This window comes from Asterias amurensis, chromosome 8 (genome assembly GCF_032118995.1).
Source record: "Asterias amurensis chromosome 8, ASM3211899v1".
Taxonomy (NCBI): domain Eukaryota; kingdom Metazoa; phylum Echinodermata; class Asteroidea; order Forcipulatida; family Asteriidae; genus Asterias; species Asterias amurensis.
The window spans coordinates 9,574,848-9,597,927 of NC_092655.1; the positions used below are offsets into that span (position 1 = coordinate 9,574,848).

At 38.4% G+C, this 23,080-nt stretch overlaps 1 protein-coding gene across 3 annotated transcripts; it reads right to left on the reverse strand.

Annotated features, from left to right (window-relative positions):
• Positions 1 to 21,210, reverse strand: LOC139940753 (proton-coupled amino acid transporter 1-like). 3 transcript variants are annotated; one of them, XM_071937122.1, is made up of 9 exons: positions 21,127 to 21,210; positions 17,839 to 17,890; positions 17,025 to 17,136; positions 14,832 to 15,462; positions 14,441 to 14,535; positions 8,233 to 8,512; positions 6,563 to 6,768; positions 5,323 to 5,428; positions 1 to 3,280 (listed from the first exon to the last, which is right to left on the reverse strand). In XM_071937122.1, exons 2-9 carry the CDS (start codon positions 17,844 to 17,846, stop codon positions 3,099 to 3,101), a joined length of 1,620 nt encoding a protein of 539 aa, XP_071793223.1. In that variant the 5' UTR covers positions 17,847 to 17,890; positions 21,127 to 21,210; the 3' UTR covers positions 1 to 3,098. The 3 variants fall into 3 exon arrangements, with proteins under 3 accessions (XP_071793223.1, XP_071793224.1, XP_071793225.1); XM_071937123.1 differs by lacking the exon at positions 21,127 to 21,210 and adding an exon at positions 18,904 to 19,312; XM_071937124.1 differs by lacking the exon at positions 17,025 to 17,136.
• Positions 21,211 to 23,080: the final 1,870 nt, after the last annotated feature.

Sequence of the window (23,080 nt, forward strand, 5' to 3'; positions counted from 1 at the left end):
TGTATATTACGAACTTATCTTGTGTAGCTCAGGAGGTATGATTTTGTTCCCTGATGTTCATGGTAAATGCATATTTGAAATATAGTTTTGAAACAGATTTAATTTACTTTGACACCGGGTGCCGTCATCATTGACGTTATAACTTTAAGGTATATCATGTGCCTCACGGTTATTACGCTTATAGATATATGTTGGAAGTTTCAAGAATCAGTGAACCTCGCTATAGTTCGCGAACATTTCCCAAGGAGGTGCCCGAACTTTTACAAACTGTAGATGTAACAATAGACTAAGACCAGTCTCCTCACTTGGTGTATCTCAACATGATGCATAAAATAACAAACCTGTGAAAATTTAGCTCGATTGGTCATCGAAGTTGCGAGAAAATAATTAAAGAAAAAACACCCTTTTCACACGAAGTTGTGTGCATTCGGATGCTTGATTTCGTGACCTCAAATTCTAAATCTGAGGTCTCGAAATCAAATTCGATGAAAATTACTTCTTTCTCGAAATACGTCATTTCAGAGAGAGCCAATTCTCACACCATTTTATACTATCAACCTCTCCCATGTTCGTTACCAAGTAAGGTTTTATGCTAATAAATATTTTGACTAATTACCAATAGTGTCCACTGCTGTCCACTGCCTTTAAAAAGTGGAACAAAAACAAACAAACTTTGAGGCTTCACCCGAATTATACCAATAGGTTTCTGGGCGATGCCATAACACACAACAAGACACATTGTGATAACTATTGTCAGCACATCAGTTTTCCTTATTCTATCCAAAACAAGTATCTCTCGCTCCCTAATATATGGATGGAGGCATTTACTGGTTCTTATAATGCAGATACATTGCCGTATCGGGCCGTCATACGTTCGATCGACAACTATTTGTGACCCTCTTCCTATTTTGATTCCATTTAACTCAAGACAGGGCGAGCTGCACAGTAATCAGATTCGTGTTATCATCGGGCCTCAGCGGGTACAAGATAACGTTTAGGTGACACCCAAAAACTTGTTATGTATGTTCGATTTTAGTGTTTACCTAATCACCAAATGTGTGAACACATTATTTTGTTTATAAAATTCGTTGTCAAAGTTTCATCTTGTAAATCAAGTACCAACTAAATAATTGAATAATTAAGTAGTAAATAAGTAAATAACAAAACACTTTCGGTAAACAGTATTGTCCAAACACTGCGTGCATCACAACTTATATATAAAATAACAAACCTGTGAAAATTTAGGCTCAATCAGTCCATCGGATTCGGGAGAAAATAATGGGAAAACCATTTCCGTACGTTTCGCCGTGTCATGACAGTAATTCTCGATATCGAGAATTGATAATTGTTTTAATGTTTTCTCAAAAAGTAAAGCATTTCATGGAATAATATTTCAAGAGAAGTCTTTCACCATTACCTCCTTTAAACCATGTAAGTTATTTGTTAATCTGTGAACTTTGTTTTTCCTTTCTGTTCCGAAAGTGTATAATGGCAAACAAATAAATAATTAAAAATGAATAATTTGTATACAAACCAATCAAAAAACATATGGAATTACACAGAAAATAGTTACTTATAAAAAACAATTACGATTAACCAATAATTAAGTTTTACTACCAAGCTAGAGAGTGAATAAACAAATACATTTGTAATTGGAGGTAGGCGAAAGCTTTTATATTTCATTTATAATATAACTCAACTTACTAACCACAGTGACAGTAGACCAATTGCGCTGCCAATGCTAACATGTGATCACGTGACCTATGGGTATAGACAAAACACAGCTACACAGTAAAGACATGGGAAGACTCATACCGATGGACCACAATCGGCTGTATTTTCGATAAATACACTTTTAACTCAAAACAAAGCCCTTTTTATAAAGTTGAGTATTGTGGCATTAATTTAAATCACATTTACTGTTACATGGATCCAGTATTCTACCACAAGAGTATGGTTAGATTACCTTAAATTACCAAGGTTTGACAGCATGTGAACATTCTTGTAGAATTTCCTAGTTGGTGGAACTGTCTTCATGATTTCAAGAAAAAAAGCCTCGATTGAACAAACAAATGCAACATTAACTATGTCTTTTTAACAAACGTTGATATGCAGTACCCTTGTTCTTGATGCGTGTAATACCCATCTCAGGTCACGTGACGTGACGTGCAATGATAGGCAAATCGATCTGTGTGCACCAGACACCATTGATTTAGCAACTTTTTTACCACACCTTAAAGTGCAGAAAATGACCATTGCTGTAAATGGCACCCATACTGTACTGTTTCCACACTCTAACATGTGAAGTGCTACCGCCCCCCCCCCCCCAACCAACTTACCGCCAATCTACATAACCCTAGTGCTCATCTCGTCATACCCATCCGTTTTGTGAGTGACATTCTATGCATCAAGTAATTAGTGTGTGCAGTACCGCTGGAATGTGGCGGAAGATCTTTAAAAAAAACAGTGCCAGTGTCTTGTTAAAGTTTTATGGCTAAATTTTCGACAATTTATAATTTAAAAAAATACATTATAGATATGTAAACAACATCGAAGTCCTATAGTGCACGTATCTACCAAACAAGGTACTCAAGGCGCTGAGTATATACAAACTTTCAGAAAGATAGGTTATTGCAGTGATGAATTCTCAGACCCAATATATATTTAATTTGTTTTCGATTTTGGAAAGAATGAACATTTAATATGATGAAAAATATCAAAAACATTTAGATACCACAGATTTAGAACGGAAAACAAAACTTTGTTTGAACAAAAACTGGTTTTGTTCGAACAAAGATTAGTTATCGACCATGCCCCTTCCAAAGCTCTGTATAAGACAAGGCAAAAACACATGCAAATGAAAAATGTTTGTCGTTAGGGAAGGTCGTTCGGTATTCAACTAGCAACTCAGGTGCACAAGGCATATAGGTAACACAAACAATGCTTGCCAAAACGTAACAAAAATAGATCAACTATCCAGGTATAGTAGCAAACTACAGTACATAAGTAACGACGTCATCAACATTCTTGTGGACATTCAGCATCAACTTTGACTCACAATAAGACTTGTATCTCAAAGTATTGGTTGCACAATACCTTCACTGGAAATCCACAATAATTGATCTGACAGAAGTATAGACACCAGTTACCCCTCCCACCAATCCAAAGATAATCAGTAAGATATCTTTACAGATGATCATTATTCCTAAATCATGTCTCTTCAGCTTCAAATGTATTACAGCTGGTATAATGTAGGCAATCATGGTGCTTCCAATTGCTCCTGTAGGAAATCAGAAATGTGTATCATGGAGTTTCAATTATCCTTTGCTTTTCCTAATGTATGTACTGAACATAATGTCTCAAACAGACTAAGTCTGTAGTATTTGCACATTATATTCCACATTTGCCAATACTCCTCATTTGTCATTACTCATTTAAAAGCACTGGACATAATTGTTAGCATAAAAACGAACTTGGTTCTGAGTAATGGAGAGCTGTTGTTAGTGTAAAAAACGTACTTGGTTACGATTAATGGCGAGCTGTTGATAGTATAACACATTGTGAGAAATGGCTCCCTCTGAAGTAACGTAGTTTTTGAGAGAAAGAAGTAATTTTCCATGACTTTGATTTCGAGACCTCAGAATTAGATTTTGAGGTCTCAAAATCAAGCATCTGAAAGCACACAACTTCATGTAACAAGGGTGTTTTTTCCTTTCATTATTATCTCGCAACTTCGACGACCGATTGAGATCAAATTTTAACAGGTTTGTTATTTTATGCATTCATCTTATTCAAGGAGTTCATCTTACTTTGTATTGTGTTGGTATTCCTCCCTATTATTAGGTGTAAAAAAACCTGATACAACGAGCTTGTGGCGGTTAAGAGCGCAATGTAGAAGATTAAACAGTGCAGACATAAATTACTCCCTCAGAGTATATTGGTAAAATTATTCACATTAATAATATTTATCTCACATACTATGTTGCAACTTTAACCATGCTACATGTGACATGCATGTCTGTCTCGAGTACACCTCACTATATGCAAAAATTGTCCTTAAACCTAATTTGCCGCATCGCAGCATCACAATAGTCTTGGTTGCGCCAATTTGGGAGTCAATAAGGGAATAAAAGGGTAGCAACAAGTTCTTAACAGCCGGCAGGGTCGTTGCATCCACCCTTGCAAGGTTTTAAACGGACATTTAAGAACGATGTCACTACTCTTTTATTCCCATTCATAAATGCCCTTTTGTTAATAAATGTTAAAAATACAATTACAGACATTTTGACAATTAAAATTCGAGGTTTGAAATATTTTTTTCAAAAACTTGGTGAAGAATCTGTTTGATGCGCGTAGATTGAGTGTACATGCACACGCTTTTAAATAGATTACGCGCTGTTACTAATAGCTATGAATTGCATTCCGCGTGATAATATTGGCAGACGTTAGCTTGCGCGCCCGACACACGGATGCCAGCTGGTTATAAACAGCTCCAGCTGGTCATTATCAACCATGTAAACACCCCACGTGACGCGCTCTCAACCAATAGGAGTAGCAAAACTGTATGGGGTATTTATGAATGCTCATTTATGTTATAGTTTTTGTCATCCAAGATCAAGCAACGGTCTAATGTGCATTATTTCTCAGGTCCATAATCTTCAGCCCCAATATTTTAATAAAATAATCAACTTTTCACGACAACTTCTTCTTCAGTATGTATTAAAATTGAGGTGTTTTTATGTCTGACTGACTATGCATTTTATCTGACTGATAGGGGTAAAACACTGAAGTAAAAGTAAAATTCTCAGTAAGTATCGCGTGCATCGAATTGAAAAAGGATGTCAAATGGAGAATTTATTTTATCTGGAATCAAATCTTTGTTTCTAAATTATATTCAAAAACAAAATTTGAATGACAAAAAGTTTCTGTACACGTTTTTAAATTGAGTTTTAGTTTTTTCATAAAAATTCCAAACAATTTGTTAACTTAGTATGAGACAAGTTTATTTTACCTGAACTTGTTAGACACAACTTTTTTTAAATCCACACCCAAGTTTGGTGCAAATACTGAAGCTGATTTTACGCGGATGAGTTTTGTTGAATTTATATTACTTTCATATTTTTTTATCACTGAGTTCTCAATTTGCAACATAAATAATGTTCATGGCCATAAACTATATGTCAGACTAAACCAATTGACAAAATAAAATCTTGCATATTATGCAAAATCCAATATAGTTGGGACCACAATGGTTCTGGAAGGTTTATTACATGTAAGACTTACACATGTGTATTACAATGTTCAGGTGACTGAAGTACTTACCTGTAAATGAAGAGATATAAGCAAATTCATCTTTGAAAGCATATGCAGTACCCAGCTGTGCTAAGACAATTAGTGTTCGTAGAATGTTCCTCTTGACAGTCCACACCTGCAATAGAAAATTGTAGATTCAATGAGATAGTGCTAGATTGTACATGGATGGTTTCAGAAATAACGAAATGTATGTAAAATAAAGGATGTGATACAATTACAGAAACATCAGTTTCTGGACCAGATTTCTTGTCAAAACACACTTATAAAATGAGGTGTAATCTGCACTAAAACAATACCTTCTTGCATTTTGGAAAAAAAAAAGTATTTTAAACACCTTTCCTTTAAGATAAGGAAAAGCTCAGGTTTTGTTTTAAATGAACAAAAATAAACTTGGAATTCAGTTTTTGTGCTATCACAAACAACAAGTTGTTCATATTGCTTCTGCTTGATAAAGGTTTGAGATTCCTTATCGATGGTTGGTGTCACCATATTGCACTGTAAGCCTGTCACCATATTGCACTGTAAGCCTGTCACCATATTGCACTGTAAGCCTGTCACCATATTGCACTGTAAGCCTGTCACCATATTGCACTGTAAGCCTGTCACCATATTGCACTGTAAGCCTGTCACCATATTGCACTGTAAGCCTGTCACCATATGGCACTGTAAGCTTGTCACCATATGGCACTGTAAGCTTGTCACCATATGGCACTGTAAGCCTGTCACCATATGGCACTGTAAGCCTGTCACCATATGGCACTGTAAGCCTGTCACCATATTGCACTGTAAGCCTGTTTACTTTGAAGGCGTCATTAAGTTAATGTTGCTCTCGACCAAAAGGAATGAAGAAACTGTCTTATAAGCGCTGTGTGTGATGGTGCAAGCTCCCGTGTCACACCCATGTTATAACACTTTTTACTGGTGTTATATCACCCGTTCAGACAACCCCTAATGATGCCCTCTTGACCAATCAGAATGGATAAACTGTCTTAGGTATTTATAAAATCACTTAATACTAACAATGTATGCCGTGTTTGATTTTTCAACAGTGTAGATACATTTTAAAATATTTAATCAAAAGGGTAACCAGCCAAGCCAAAAGACATGTATTCAAACAAAACATTAACGGACATGCAAACGGTAAAATGATAAACACATGTCTGAAAACTGTCCAGGGATGCTTGCAGAATAAAATTATAACTAGTAAAAAAAACTTAAAAAAACAGTGTGTGCACTGTCAAACACTCACTGATTTCGGTATCTCAGGGGCCACAGGAAGGTTACTCAGACATTTAGCAGCTTGTGGATCTTGTAGGAGCTGACAAAGTTCTGCATCCTCTTTAGAGTCTGTAATCGCTGTATTTACACGTAAATCACTATCATCCACTGTATCTACTTCATCCTGACTGTTATTGATATTGGAAGAATTTAACTTCAGCGGACCACAAAACTTCCCTTTAAAAGAAAACAAAAACAATGGAGTAAAGATTACAAACTGCATCAAAATTATATGGCTAGCACATTAACAGCCACATTTGGTTGTCAAAATGTAATCAAATAAAAGGATGCAACAAAGGAGACTATCTACTTCTGATGGTTGGGGATCATCAGCTATCAAGAGGTAGTGAAAGTGATTTTGGTGGATGGGGCATGCAAGCTACCTCGAGATACTCTTATGGATAGAACTCCTTAACTACCACAAGGACATACATTGTAACAGCAAATTTAGTAGAAGGGGTGCTTCAAAAATCAGGACGTATTGAGAATCAGACTGCATCAGAATACAGCAACTTCGACTAGGGCTATAACAATTGGCTAAAATGACAACATTAAAATAAGAAATGAAATGACAACATTGTGATTTAGCCATTGCTACTGGCGAAGCCATTAACTCAGAAACACCCTAGTTTTAAGCGGCCTTCGGGAAAATCAATTCAACTATCGGAAGATGATTCTAGTGGATCGAGAACATCACAATTTCATTGGTGGAGTATAAGATATTAGAAAGAAACAGTTCTCATGGGTGGGACATAATAGCTATTACATGTATTAGGAAGTGATGGGAACAGTTCTCACGGGTGGGGTACATCAGATATTAGGAAGTGATAGGAACAGTTCTCATGGGTGGGGTACATCAGATATTAAGAAGTGATGGGAACAGTTCTCATGGGTGGGGTACATCAGATATTAAGAAGTGATGGGAACAGTTCTCATGGGTGGGGTACATCAGATATTAGGAAGTGATGGGAACAGTTCTCACGGGTGGGGTACATCAGATATTAGGAAGTGATAGGAACAGTTCTCATGGGTGGGGTACATCAGATATTAAGAAGTGATGGGAACAGTTCTCATGGGTGGGGTACATCAGATATTAGGAAGTGATGGGAACAGTTCTCATGGGTGGGGTACATCAGATATTAGGAAGTGATGGGAACAGTTCTCATGGGTGGGGTACATCAGATATTAGGAAGTGATGGGAACAGTTCTCATGGGTGGGGTACATCAGCTATTAGGAAGCGATGGGAACAGTTCTCATGGGTGGGGTACATCAGCTATTAGGAAGCGATAGAAACAGTTCTCATGGGTGGGGTACATCAGCTATTAGGAAGCGATGGGAACAGTTCTCATGGGTGGGGTACATCAGATATTAGGAAGTGATGGGAACAGTTCTCATGGGTGGGGTACATCAGATATTAGGAAGTGATGGGAACAGTTCTCATGGGTGGGGTACATCAGCTATTAGGAAGTGATGGGAACAGTTCTCATAGGTGGGGTACATTAGATATTATGAAGATTTTTTAAAATTTATGTTGACCGCATTCTTTACATTTTACAAATTAATGTGATAATATGTAGGGTAAATTGGCTTTTGATTCACACCAGACCTAATTTACAAATAAATGTTGTTATAATACGCACCTGGAGCAAATAAGAGATGTTCAAATATCTCAATAATTGGAAAACACTGCAAAGGAAAGGTGAAGACAACTCCTATACATACAACCAGGCTGACTACCAACTGAAGCATGCTATTGGGCTGAAGGTTCCAAATGATGACTTGAGCTGTAGATGTTCCTAGGCGTAAATAGCTCAGAAAGCCAAGACTTGCCAGGACACACGTAAAGAGCAGCACAACCAAGTATAACAGATGAGGAAATAGGTGACTGTTTTCTCCCATGCTAGATTCAATAGGAACTATCTGTAATGACAAAAGTGATGTTCTCATGTTTTAGGTAAAGTGGTGTATGCAGTGAAGATGCTCAAATTGATGGCCTCTTATTGAAGGGAATCTCAAAAAAGTAGATTTTTTGTTCTATATAAGAAAATACTCACCTCTGATACCTACAAATGCATTAACAATGCGCAAGTGCAAGTGACTCCGCTGAGCAAAAACAAAGCACCCCTCCTTGCACAGCAGGTCCTGTGTGTACACACAAATAACGCCCTTCCTTTTTACTTGAGCCTTTTCTTTTTTTCTCCTTTTAAACCTTTTGGGAGGGAAGGTATCAGAGGTGACTATTTTCTAATATAGAATAGAAAATCCCGATAAAAAAATGATGTCACCTCCAATACCTACAAATGCAGAGAATCACAATAAAGCCGCAAGATAGGGAGGGAACAGGACATGCAGTGTAGTGCCCAGACAGTACAACTCTTAACTACTTGTGCCTGAAACAAATGAAAAACAGGAGTTGCTAAGACATACCAGTATGCTGTGAGTGAGGTGCTCTTAAAGGCAGTGGACACTATTGGTAATATTACTCAAAATAATTATTAGCCCAAAACCTTTCTTGGTAATTAGTAATGGGGAGCTATTAATAGTATAAAATATTGTGAGAAATGGCTCCCTCTGAAGTAATGTAGTTTTCGAGAAAGAAGTAATTTTCCACGGATTTGATTTTAAGACCCCAGATTTAGAATTTGAGGTCTCAAAATCAAGCATCTGAAAGCACACAACTTTGTGTGACAGGGGTGTTTTTTCTTTCAATATTATCTCGCAGCTTCGACCACCAATTGAGCTCAATTTTTCACAGGTTTGTTATTTCATGCATGTGTTGAGATACACCAAGTGAGAAGACTTGTCTTTGACAATAACCAATAGTGTCCAGTGCCTTTAAGAGGTCAAGACGGCAGTTCTACTGTGTCTCCAGGCTGTTGACTGAGCTGCTGAGCGTAGAACTTGTCTGTCCATGCGACCATCTGACTGGAGCACATCTCGCAAGTAGCAGGATAAGAATGTTGAGGGATTTTCCCAGCAGGCTGCCTGCACAATCTCATGTATGGTCACTGTAATAATTCAGGAGGCCGGATGGCTGAAGATTGAACTTGAATATGCTTTTATTGCTGTATCTCATTTACTAAGACAGTTAAGTGTGTATCGCCTTAAAACATGGCCGCCTGCATACAACATTTACTTGTTACACACGGCCTCGTGAGGGCGCTCTTCTAATAACAAGCTGTATTACAACAGTCACCCCCTGAAAGAGAGCTAAAGATGTACATGTAGTCACGCTCCCTGCTTGGTGAGCTCGGATTGGAACTTGGTTAGCCTTTGGCTCCTAGGTGCTTGAAAAGCATGTAAAACTTGGGCAAAGCCAGGCCCTGGCTGGGAGAGTTGACGGAGAAAGAAAGATTTGAACAAATTCTGCTCTGGTGAGGCAACATTCCACAGTGGGGCGGGGGGGGGAACCTTCCCGGTCATCATGTTTAGGGATGCCCCTAGAAATGTTGGGCTTTGAGATAAACTAGAGAAGACCTCTCTATGTTGATGATGAGCCCTAGGTTCATTGAAGAGCTTCGAGGAGTGTCCGAATAAAGGATCAGCCAGTCGTCCAGGTACATAGAAATGTGATTCTGGTAAAGACCCTTGGAGGCATCAGAACTGGTAGGTCTTGTGTCGGTAATGAACTGGAGGTGTCTTTGATGATATGTATGACCCTTAAAGGCAGCTCATAGCGTTTCCATCAGGAAATGCTTGGTCAAATAAAGGCACTGAGTGGCCGAAGATTGATTATCAGTCGCCACTGGTTGGAAATTCTTGGGAGCCAGAAAGAAGGAGATGAGCCCGATACAGTCTTCAGGAAAGGGACTTCAGCATTTTTTCCCATTTCTTTTTTAACGCTTCGACGAGCAGAGTATTATTATTTTTTTTTCATGAATCTTTTGCGATTGAAGTCCCAAAGTCTAGCGACCAACCTCCAACCAGTCCCAGAGCCGGTGAGACATCCACAAGACTAGTGCTTGGCGAATAGTGAAATTTTGTTATTCGGATACCGCTGGCCAACTATCCGAAATTAACCCGATATTCGAATAGTTTTTTTCGCCGCTAGAGGGCGCTATTAAAAAAAAAAACCAAAAACAAAATTAATTTTTTTTTTTGCCTCTAGAGGGCGCTGTTCGTTTGTGAATGAGATCTTATGGGCGGATTGATATTAGTTTTAGACAGTGTCACTCGGTTCATTCATAAAAATGACCGGATCTAATTTAAAGATGGCGATTTGCTTTTTCTTTTGATCGTGATTGACTCTACGTGAAGGAAAACTTCTGTAATCTTTGAACAAATTACGTCAGAAATGTCATTGTTTTAACTCTTCACGGAGGTAAGCATAGTTAAATACTTAATAGATGCTGTTTTATGCTGTCTTAATAGAAGTATCATAAGGATTCAGTCAAAACATTCATATCAGTTGTCGCCCGACGTCCGCGGATATTCGGATATTAAAGAATATCCGGTTACTCGGTTGTAATTACAGAATTATCCGGTTTGTGAATAGGTATTCGCGCCCTATGCGGATATCCGGTTAAGAAAAAAAGGCATTCGCGGTTACGGATAGAAAAACCTATTCGCCATTAACCGGATATTCGAATAATTCGCCCAGGCCTACACAAGACCACTGCGTCTTGAAGGAGTAGGTTGAGCTAGAGGGTGTTGCCTTAGCTGCAGAGGATTGGGAACAATAACCTGGTTTTGCTGCTGAGCGAGAAAAGTTGGCTCAGGGTCGACGAAAATTGGACTGGTATGGGCGACGAAAAGGCCCTTTGTCACTTTTCCTGCCCTTGTTGTTGGTGCGAGGGGGCAGTGAACATGGTGAAGAAGAAGATTGATTTGAGGGTGGACGCAAGTTGATCTTCCCATCAGTCTTAAAGAGCTTGGCCTCTTGGCATCAAATTTTTTTGTGAAGAGATCACTCCAGAGGAAAGGTAATTTTTCCATCTGTTCTCTGGAGCACTGTGAGGGCCAGTAGAGCTGATCGAGGATGAGCGAGCTATGCAGGGAAGTAGCCAAAGCCGAACTGGTAGTAATTGACTGTAAACATGAACCGAGGCAGTCATCAAGAAAACTAAACTGGATCCACTGTCGCAGGGTTCTTTGAAGCCCGAGCTAGAGTATCGGACAATAACATAGACATGCTGGAAACCTTGGCCCCATAGCGTAAATGACGGTCTAGCTTCTCGAGAGAACAGTTGAGGTCATTAGTGCGTTTATCTGGGAAGATATTTTTTCGGGTAGGTTTATCAGACCGAAGCTTATCTTCAACTTTAGATGAAATTTTTGGCAACGTATCTTCAGTATTCGTGTTGAAGAGAGATGATTCATGAGCAGGAATTCTCACATGCTTTTTCTTTTGAAAAATTGAGAAAGCCTCGTCAATATTCTCAGAGCAGAAGCTGTCCACAGGAATAGTAGTTTTTAGTGGAGGAGTGAGTTGGACAGAAACCCTGCAAAAAGACAAGCGGAGAGCCTCTTTGGGAGAAGGAGAAGGAAACTATAAAATATTACTCACTTCAGAGATGACAACTCTCCCTCTGTGGAACATGGAAGTATTTCCAGGTTTGATCAAATCAAAATCTGGCCCAATGGAGCTCCTTGGGGAGGATCCAGAGCGGCAGTAGTGACCAGGACAGTGACGTCTAAGTAGTGACGATCCCCAATGCTGCCATGGAAGTGACATGCGGTGGTGGGCAGACGTCCGAGCGAGAAAAACCTTTGTAATCCGGTGGCTATTCCTGCTGCGGGTAGTAGCCAGGGAAAATACCAATGGGTACCGAAAAGGACCCATGGAAGGATGTGTTGACTGAGAGGATTGTTAGGGAAGAAAGAACATTTTGAGGGCCGGAAGTCTGTCACCGCAACCCAGTGTAGATGAGACTGTCCAGCATAGGCGGGGAATGGACGATCAAAAACATGACTTGAGGATGACAAATCTTCCGAAGCACCACTGTTCGCCATTGACAAAGTGACATCCAGCAGGAGAGCTGGTAAAAACATCGTTTGGTTAAAAGAAGATGTTGTATCTTGGAGATTCTTTTTCAAAACCTGGAAATTTTCCTGTTGGTAGGTGACTTGCGTGCGAGACTATCCTGCCAGGCCGTAAAATACTTCCAATCCACGGTAGACCAGCCGGAGCAGACCCCGCACGGCTTATCCTGCGAACAAACGCGACATCACTGACATGTTTCATGGATGTCGAACTCTAAGGTCGAGGGAAGACCACCACAGGATCTACATTTCAATTTTCTGCCAGGTTTCTTCTTTCCTTTCGTCAATTCTGACACCGTAACGGAGATGTCCGGAAACTGCACTGCTTGCCTTTATAGTGTGTAACGCTTCGTTGTTTTGAGAGAGCTTGGGGGAAAAAAACGAATTGACACTATGGGCGCTGTAAAAAGAAGGGCGTTATTTGTGTGTACACACGCGACCTGCAGTGCAAGGAGAGGTGCTTTGTTTTGTTCAGCGGAGTCACTTGTGCTTGCGCATTGTTAATGCATTTGTAGGTATCGGAGGTGAATTATTTTCTGTGAGGGTTTTAATTAGACACAACAAGCAGACACAGCATAAACATTTGCATCATTCCATTCCATGTTTCAACAAATCAACCTTTGTGACTCGAGACTAAATTTGAGCCATGAGTCAATGCACTGCAAGAAACAGTGAGGATGCAAGTTAATGGACAATAAATAATCATTATCATCAAGTTCCTCTGAATCCTTGATTCATGAATGGTTGCTAGCCATATAACGTATAATCATACAACCTGGTTAAAGGGTCTGGCTATTTTTACACAATGTACACAGATTTACATAAAAGACACTGGACGCTATTGGTAATTGTCAAAGACCAGTCTTCTCACTTGCTGTATCTCAACATATGCATAAATTAACACACCTGTGAAAATTTCAGCTCAATTGGTCGTCGAAGTTGCAAGATAATAATGAAAGAAAAAACAACCTTGTCACACGAAGTTGTGTGCTTTCAGATGGAAGTTGATTTCGAGACCTCAAAATCTAATTCTGAGGTCTCAAAATAAATTTTGTGAAAAATTACTTCTTTCTCGAAAACTACGTTACTTCAGAGGGAGCCGTTCCTCACAATGTTTTATACTATCAAAACTCTCCCCATTACTCGTTACCAAGTAAGGTTTTATGCTAATAAATATTTTGAGTAATTACCAATAGTGTTCCACTGCTTTTAAACTTAAACAGTTTGAAGATAATGATAGTAGAATGTTTTTACATGCTAAAATAATTGTTGTCTCACTGACAGCTAAGATGAAAATTATTTTTGTGACTTGTTTTACTCATTTCTCAAAAACTACAGCAGCTCAGAAACTAATATTTTAGGGGAAGCTTTATACCATTATTATTTTCAAACTGAGTAAGTTTAATGTAAATCTGCAGTGGAATGTCCTGGACATTATGTTTTGTGTTAAAAAAGTACCCAAATCCTTTAAATCATGGTGCATATGGAACACCTCGGCATCTTGCATGCAATGCTGTTTTTTTTTCACAGCGGAAACACAACACAAAAGCAGATGTGCAGCTAGCAAAGTGGCACACCAATTCATGTTTACATGCACTTTGCATGCACTTTGTTGAAACCTTCAAAAAGTAAGCATGCACTTAAACTTAATAAGCTTACAAGTGGTAAAAGGAAAAACAAATTGTTTTGTTTGAGTTTTATTTTTATTTAATTACCTCAAGTTGTTGACTGAATGATGTTGGATAACACAGAGCGCTATTAGGGAATTCCACTTAAACGTGCTTGTAGGTAATCAATTATATGGTTCTTCCACAAACTTCACTAGACAACAACGACCTATACATTTTATCTAAAGTAAAAACTTACCGTCCCGATACCCTCAAAAGCTGCAGTTACTTGTCCAAAGAAAATGGGAAACGTCGAAAATTGGGCCCAACTGATAGTATCACTGACTGAAAAATCTGGATGAAACCATGAAAAGAGAATAAGGTTCACTAGAAGATACACTCATACAGGTATTTATCAACACTACTGTGCGTTACACTCTACACAGTTATCTACACCATTATCTACACAGTTACAAACAGGTAATGGTTCTTGCAAGTTTTGTTTCTATCACAATTATTTCTCAAATGAAGGCCGACACTTATTCAGACAAAAAGCTTTCACATTGCTAACAGCTTCTAAAGATGAATACACTACATGTACATCAGTAATGAATTGTGATAGAAAAAAATTAATTCTAAAACTGACATACCTGATAAGATGTAAACCATCATGGCAACATAGCCTACAAGGCTAGACAAGTTAGCGAAGACACTTGCTGGACCAAGTTGACGAATACTACGCAAATATCCAAACAGTATAAAAATTGGCAGTGGTAAAAGCACTAAGATATTGTAGCCAGGGCTTTGAGACACAAAACTGTATGGTAAAATATTCACTAAAGGTGATGAACTATTTGTGATTGAAAGCGCCACTTTATCAGTAGTGAGATGCACAGTGCTTGGGAGTGGAGTTGTCCATGTAGTGCTGCTGTTATCAACAGCAATATATGGAAGATGATAAGGAAACATTTTTTGAAATGTATTACCAAGAAATATGAAATAGTTGACACAAAATCCAAACTGTGTAACTACTAGAGAAACATTGACTAGTATTATTCCAACCTTCCCTAAAGACAATGAAGCTGTATCTCCATAAGAAAGTCGTTTCTCTAGTGTGGTATTTAGCAGGTGTCTTGTCTTCATAAGAGTTTCAGGAGATTGGTGTTCATTGGAAATATTGTCTTCTATGATCTGTCTAATAAGTTCTCTTTTACATTTGATGATCAGATGACAACAATGTACTGTTGCGATGGAAATCAGGAGTAATCCAACGATGCCAAGCTGTGTATAGAATTAAAAAAAGTAAATCAAATTGTTGTTAAATAAAAATGAATTGGGATGTAAGCTAGTGAATACCCCACTCCTGCTATTTCTAGCTTCAGAAATTGACTTATATTGTTCACACAAAAGCGATTGGCTTTTGCCATTTGTGAGTTCCATTTTTATGATAATAAAGACTTAGAGGAACACGTTGCCTTGGATCGGACGAGTTGGTCTATAAAAGCGTTTGTAACCGTTTTTTTATAAAACGCATATGGTTGGAAAGATGTTTTAAAGGTAGAATACAATGATCCACACAAGTTTGCTTCGAAATTGCGTGGTTTTTCTTTTACTGTGCAAACTAACACAGTCGGCCATTTATGGGAGTCAAAAGTTTGACTCCCATAAATGGCCGACCGTGATAGTCGACGAGGTAAAAGGAAAACCGTGCAATTTCGAGGCATGTTGGACACAACAAAACTTCCTGAAGTTAAATGATGATAAGACAGAGTTCCTTCTATTTGGGTCACGTCAACAGTTAACTAAGGTTTCAGTGCCATACATCTCCATCGGTGATGCTCGGATAGCTCCCTCGCTGAAAGCTCGGAACTTAGGGGTTATTTTTGATTCATCGATGACACTTCAGCCACACATCAACAACATTGTTCGTTTATCATCATATCACATCAGGAATATAGGTATGATTCGCAAGTACTTGGACAGAAGTGCCACTGAAAAGGTCATTCACGCATTTGTTACTTCTCGTCTTGACAACGGCAATGCTTTTCTCTACAGTCTTCCTAACAACCAGATTTCCCGACTTCAACGGCTCCAAAATACTGCTGCCCGCATTGTGACACTGTCTAGAAAATACTGTTCTATCACCCCCATTCTGAAACAACTACACTGGCTCCTTATCTCTCAACGAATCATCTTCAAGCTGATGCTCATTGTCCACAAAGCTCTTAATGGCAAGGCTCCCCACTATATTTCTGAACTGCTTCAAGTTTACACTTCATCAAGGAATCTTCGATCAAGTTCCATGCTTCTCCTCATTGAACCAAAGTCTCGACACTCATGGGGTGACAGGTCTTTTTCTTCAGCCGCGCCACGCATCTGGAACTCTCTACCACTTAATCTTCGATCTTGTCTTTGTACTGCAAAATTCAAGTCTCTTCTCAAAACTTATCTTATGTCACAGGTTTTCAATGACTAATTTTGTTGTGTCTGTTTTTCTTCGTGTTGTGGTTTTTTTTTTTTTTTTTTTTTTGCTGGTTTACTGCGCCTTGAACACCCAGCAGGGTGGATATGTGCACATTACAAGTCTTATTATTATTGTTATTATTATTATTATTATTACAGTTCAGGGCAAGTTTTTGCTTAGCAACGTCAAGATAAGCTACCCCTGGTACCATTAACACAATCATTCAGAAAAGTTGTTGTGACTTTGCAAGGCCTTCTATCAGACATGTAAGGTATGGGTGCCGGTATGGCTACCCAAACTGACCATTAATCTTAATTAACAACATTGCAAGGGGTCTGCTATTATATAGAAACATTATAGGTACAAGCAATCAACTCACCGCAATGCCACTTTGACTTATTGCAAACGCTATGGACAAATAGTTCACTCCAATGAATGCCTTGAACAAATTGGCAAAATCCATCAATATCTGGAAACATCTTGGCTTGTTTCTGGTGAGGAGTTTAAAACATTAAGAAAACTCAATAACACATTAGCAGCATGTACGAGAGAAAAGAAAAGACACACTAATTAGTGTAACCTATTAATCTCATACATTGTTACAGCTGTCAAAATGTAATGCTTGATAGTCTGTTGTTTCATTACCAGAAGCAAAGCCCAACTACCTATTACAGAAAAAGCTACCTGGTCATCAGGGCAGATATTCACAGAACAATTGCTCCATTGCTAATCTAAAAAACTAAAGTTTGATTTAAAAAAACTGATATATCTGTACAATGTAAAGTATTGTGTCTTTATCATTATTTTGTTCAAAAATAGCGAAAGTGGCATTGAAAAACCAAGAGATCGCATTCTAAATTGACATTAATCTATGCAATGAGTGTAAGCCTAATAGTGTAGAGTACAAAAGAGAATCAAAGTTACACTTCAGATTGTCAAGTTTTAGACTCAACTTGTACTTGAGTAAAGACTGTGTGCAAGTTCTCAAGTCATTAACAAGTCATGATACACTTATTTCTAACATTAACAAAAGAATTAAACTGCCTTTAGTGATTTCGATTTAGTCTTTTTCTGAATATGAGTCTTAAGTTCAGTCAGAGTCGACATCATTTTAACTGAAGTCAGATTTGAGTAAGAGCCAAAGACTTGAGTTATACAAACCACAATACATTGCAAACATGTATAAAAATTACCTTGCCATAATGAAACTACCACTAGCTTGATGTTGTGAAGTCTAGAAGGTACCTAAATAGAAAGGTAGTAAAAGTGCATCGTGGTGTTATTTGATGTACATTACATAATTATCACATCTTACACTGAAAAACAAACATGAACAACCTATTTACATGTATCAGTAATAAATTTCCTATTCATCTGGATTCAGATCTCTCTCGTCAACAGCATACACAGAACATTCCCAATTCCATGGCTCTGCTTACTGCCAAATTCTGCGATTATGATCACCATTCTCCGCTTGATGGCAAGCACCGATTTTCTGCAGTAGCTGTGTAAGTGTAGAACATCTAGAAACATGGAGTTCCCAAGCGCATACGCCATAATTCCCAGCTAACCTGTGAACAACGCTTGACGCAAGCACAGAATTTCCTGTAAGGTAGAGCCATAAAATTTGGGCCCTGGTGAGTAGTAAACAATTTCTTGGAGAGAAACAAAAAAAGGCTGGGGGAGGGGGAATGGGAAACTGTAGGGAGTAGGGATGAACTGCAGTTTCAAAATCCAACACTGACGATTCGTTTGAGATACTAGAACTCTGGACCCAATAATCTTTTTTAGGTTAAAATCTCTTGCAATGTTTTTACGACTACCCATTATTAGCCTTCCTGTACACTCTTACGCAAACTGCTGGTTGCCGACTTGTCTCCTCAACAGCATACATGGGACCGCTATCACCGCGATAGACTTAATGATTAGTCTAGCCTTTCTGAGGTATGATGGACACCTCAAAATTTTCACTATTTTCTTGTGACCTAGATTGCCGATCAATCTCAACCTTCTCCAGGTTTGTTAGTTTATGTGTATGGTGGATTACATAAAAAATAAAGTGCTTATAATACACTGCCAGCAACTGTTTTGTAATGTTCCTTTACAAGCAATGCTCTGTAAACAGAAATGTGCCAATATCTGCCAACACTACTCATTGTATCGTAATAAACTACTAGTAGACGTTGTCAATGTGGCCATTTCTGAAACCAATCCAATGATGTTAACTAAATAAATGTAAGTTACTTCTAGAAACATACATGTATCCTAGGGTCATATGATATCGACCCTCGCATGTTTTCGACCCCCAACTTTGATTCCTGTGTACCGCGAGACTGTGCAAGCTCCACCGGTGACAGAGGCTCTGCTGTTTTCAGGACTCAGACTCCAGAGAATCAAACTTTGAAGAGCTTTTTTCGAGAGATTCTGATGTGTTGAAAATGCTGTATGTGTACTGTGTACTTGTCAACGATAACAATGTACATGAACACTACACTGGGTCTGCCGGCAGCAGCGATGGGTCTGGATCGATCGATTGCCCCGATGAAAATCGACAGCAACTGGGCTTGGCGGCCGGTGATAGAATAGTGGTAATGAAATAAGCGTATCTCGGTTATTCTTTATCCAAAACCCATAGTGTTACTGCATTAGATGGGAAATAAAATACTGAGTAAAAAACTTATTTTGCAATTTAGCCCAAAACACTGTCTTCACAGAGTAAAAGTCTTGAGGAAAAATGTATAGTGCATTTTAGTAGCGCCACACAGGAAATTTAGCGCCAGGGGAGTACTGTGTGTACAACCTGGTAGCGTGCTAAGGGTTTATAGGAATTGAATGATATTTTTTATTTATTTTGCATGCCATACTAGCTCCTGAATATTCAATAAAATACCAACCAATGACCGGTTTGAAAACATATGACGTCGCTCCAATATCGTGCATGCATTAGCACTATAAATAGCAGACTATCTCTCGCAACGTAAACGTGTCATTGTAAAAAGGTTGGATAGATGATTTAAAAAAATATATATATAGTTTTTGATTGTGAACAATTTTCCCGTTATAATATCCTACTGAAAGGAAAAGTTTCCGTATTGCGCCACCACTTTTTCATTCGATATGAAATATGTATCTAATTTATCGATACCTCAATGAGATATCCCTTTTTGTAAAAATGAGTGAAAAAGTGGTGGCGTCGTACGGAAAGTTATCCGTAGCAGCAGTTTACGAAAGCTCAATCAAAGCAAAATGTCAGTCGATAAAAACAACAATACATTACTACAGTCATTTGACCAGTTCGGGATCATTGACCAGTTCGGGATCACTTCAACTTTGCAATAACCAAATAGTTATATCACTTCTCATTATTACCAATTTCTGTTGATAAATGTGAAGATTAACACCCATTAAACCAACAAACCCCAAAATAAGGTGCCAAATATCATCAGCAAATAAATTATGGCTGTTTTCCTGAAGGTTGTCTGCGAAATTTATCATTTTTTTGTTTAAAAATGTTGGTTGAAAAACACTGTTAAAACTTCTTACCTGTAGAATTGGAGTGCCGGGGCAAAAAATATTTATGTAAAGTGATAAGAATGTGTAAAAAGACATTCCTGTAAATACTGTGCAGTCATCTTGTTTTTTTGAGGTGACGAAGATCCCAAAATCTTCTTTGGACGGGCAGCTTACCCTTGACCAGTTCGGGATCACTCAACATCTCATTGCGTCAAATTGTGCCGCACTAACTTACAAAGTCAGTAAGTATGGTAAAATCATACTACTGCAGTAGAAAGTTTATTTAGTTGATTTTGAGAAACATTACTTCAACAAATTCTTGTAGATTTTTTATTTTGTGAGAAAATTAAACTTGGAGGGGTCAATATTGCTTTTTAGGTTCGCTTCACTTTTTCATTTGCCTTTGCTGTTGTTTTGGGGTTTTGTGGCTGGGTTTTTGTGCTGCTATTGAGGACACTTGCATGACATTCACTAAAGAAAGGAAGTCCAAGTCCATGCCAACACACCTCTGAAGTTTCGTGTCCTTGAGAGACAGTTTTATGAATGGGAGTATGGGTTTGCAATAAAGGGCACTCTACTGATTCAGAATAGATTCAACTGATCCTGAACTGGTCAAACAGGTGACAATACTTTTCTTAAAGCCTCTTCAAAAGAACTAATATTTTTTCGTCAGTGAATACTTGGTGAGTTTTATGTCATGTTTAGGTAAACTGATAAACTTTTTTGTTTAAGATATCAAAGAGATTGCAACAAAAAACAATGTGAATTCAAAAAGTGATCCCGAACTGGTCAAACGACTGTATTACAACACATGACAATGGATACGATATGCTGCCGGCCCGATGTCCAACAATCAACCACATATTCTTCCTGCGACAAGTGTTCACGATTGCTTGTGTTGCTTTACATTGAAAGACTTAATCAAACTTTAGATGTTAATGCAATGTTTTAACTGATATTCTAGTTACCTTTTACTTGTTGTAGACAACTTTTCTAAAACTCATGGACTTTGCGAACTTTCACACACACCACTGGTCCGACCTTTGCGCCCCATTTATTGTTGTTGTTGATAAAGTAGGCCTATGACCTTTTCACACGCACACGGGTGAACCCGCTTTTTTTCCCAGGTAAGCTGAGGCACTTAGCATAATGGGCGTGTTTTACCAACTTTCGCGCACACCACGCACGACGTGTGAACCAAACGTGTAAAAAGCGCACAAGAATTATCGGGGTTCGCCATGCCAATCCACGCCGACCAGGTGTAGAATCAAGTTAACCCGACACCACCTGTACATGTATCCTCCCCTTACCAGTTTTCACGCTATTATGCCTTTTTCCTTGAATTGGGAAAAAAATAATGAAGCCTTATATCAACCGATGCCCTAATTACCTTCTTTTGTTAATATGAAGTATGCAAACATATATTAAAACTTGATGGACATTGAAATGTTCACACTACACACCGATCTTCAATGACTTCAACTGGCCCCATTTGTTTTGAGTTTTTCCTGTTTTCACGTCAAACAAGAAAGCATGGTTTCCCGGTGAAGCCATACATGGAAGAAACATCTACAGTGACTACAAGTGTTCTTTGAGACCCTGTGTATGACTCTATAGCCAGCAGTTGTCTTCGTTTTATTCAAAATATTTTTTAATGAAATTTTTAAAATTACACAGATACGACGTCCCCATACATGTATGCATTTAGACTTGATTTCAAGTTTAAGACTGCAGTTATTACTCTGTATCACTCACAATTCCACCGCAGATTTGCTATCACGCTCTATCGTAGGATAATGACGGAGGTTTATCCAAGAGGGCACTTTTTCAAAAAATAATGTATCGGCTATCAGAACGGCTAAAAACCACGATCACAGACTTGGAACAAAGTCTAGTGCATATATAGCGCCATGCTAATGTCGTATACACTTTGTATTTGTATTTGCACACATTTATTTCATTGATGCCCTACATTTAAACTTACACTTTTTACAAAGTTTTATAAATATATTCAAATTATGAGTAGTTTACAGTATTACTTAGTATCTTAGGATATGAAAGCTTACAATGATTTAGATAGTTATATATTAGGAAGCTTTTAAAGTAGTTTGTTTTGCGTTATCACTTTTTGAGGTTTTGGTGGACGAATCACGGACACAAGTCACTTGTTTTGTGTACGTATATTATAATGAATTATGAAGATAGTGCAAGCATTAAAAGTGATATCTTCACTTAATTGCCTTTAACACAAGTGTTATGCCTGAATTTCCATACAAATGTAAATACCTTGTTGCACGGGCACTACTGCACTGTTCACGGCTTAAGACCGATTTTCGTATCTTGGAGATGACGTTGTATGTGCTATCAGTTGACACGGTCGTGTGCCTGAGAGTCGACTTTGTTGCTCGGAAAACTTTAACGAATTATGACGTTTAATATGACCTGTACCTTTTAAATCGACTTTTGAAAAAAATAACTTTACTGTTCATTCAGACAAAACTAAACGTTTGTGCTTTGGAGTGCTTCGATGGAACCCTCAGTTTCACTGACTGCCACCACAGCGAAAAGTGCCAAGTGCGCACGCGCGAAAACTGGAACACGCCCATTATGCTAAGTGGGCCCCTGGGGAAAATTGATACGCGTACGGGTCTCATTGGTGGTACTGGATATTATAAGCTCTATAATAGAACAAGTATCAGCAGTGACTCGACGTGACTTGTGGGCCTTAGATTCGGTGGTCTCCCAACCCAACCCCACCCACCCCAATATGGCGAACTGTATACAAACTTCAATGATATGTGGTTTGATAGCGCCCTCCTTCTATGTTTATATTTTCCAATGGGGTACAGAATCTCTGGGGAGAGAAACTCCTGCCACCGACAGCCGCATGATGAATTCATTTTAACTGCTTTAACTTGAACA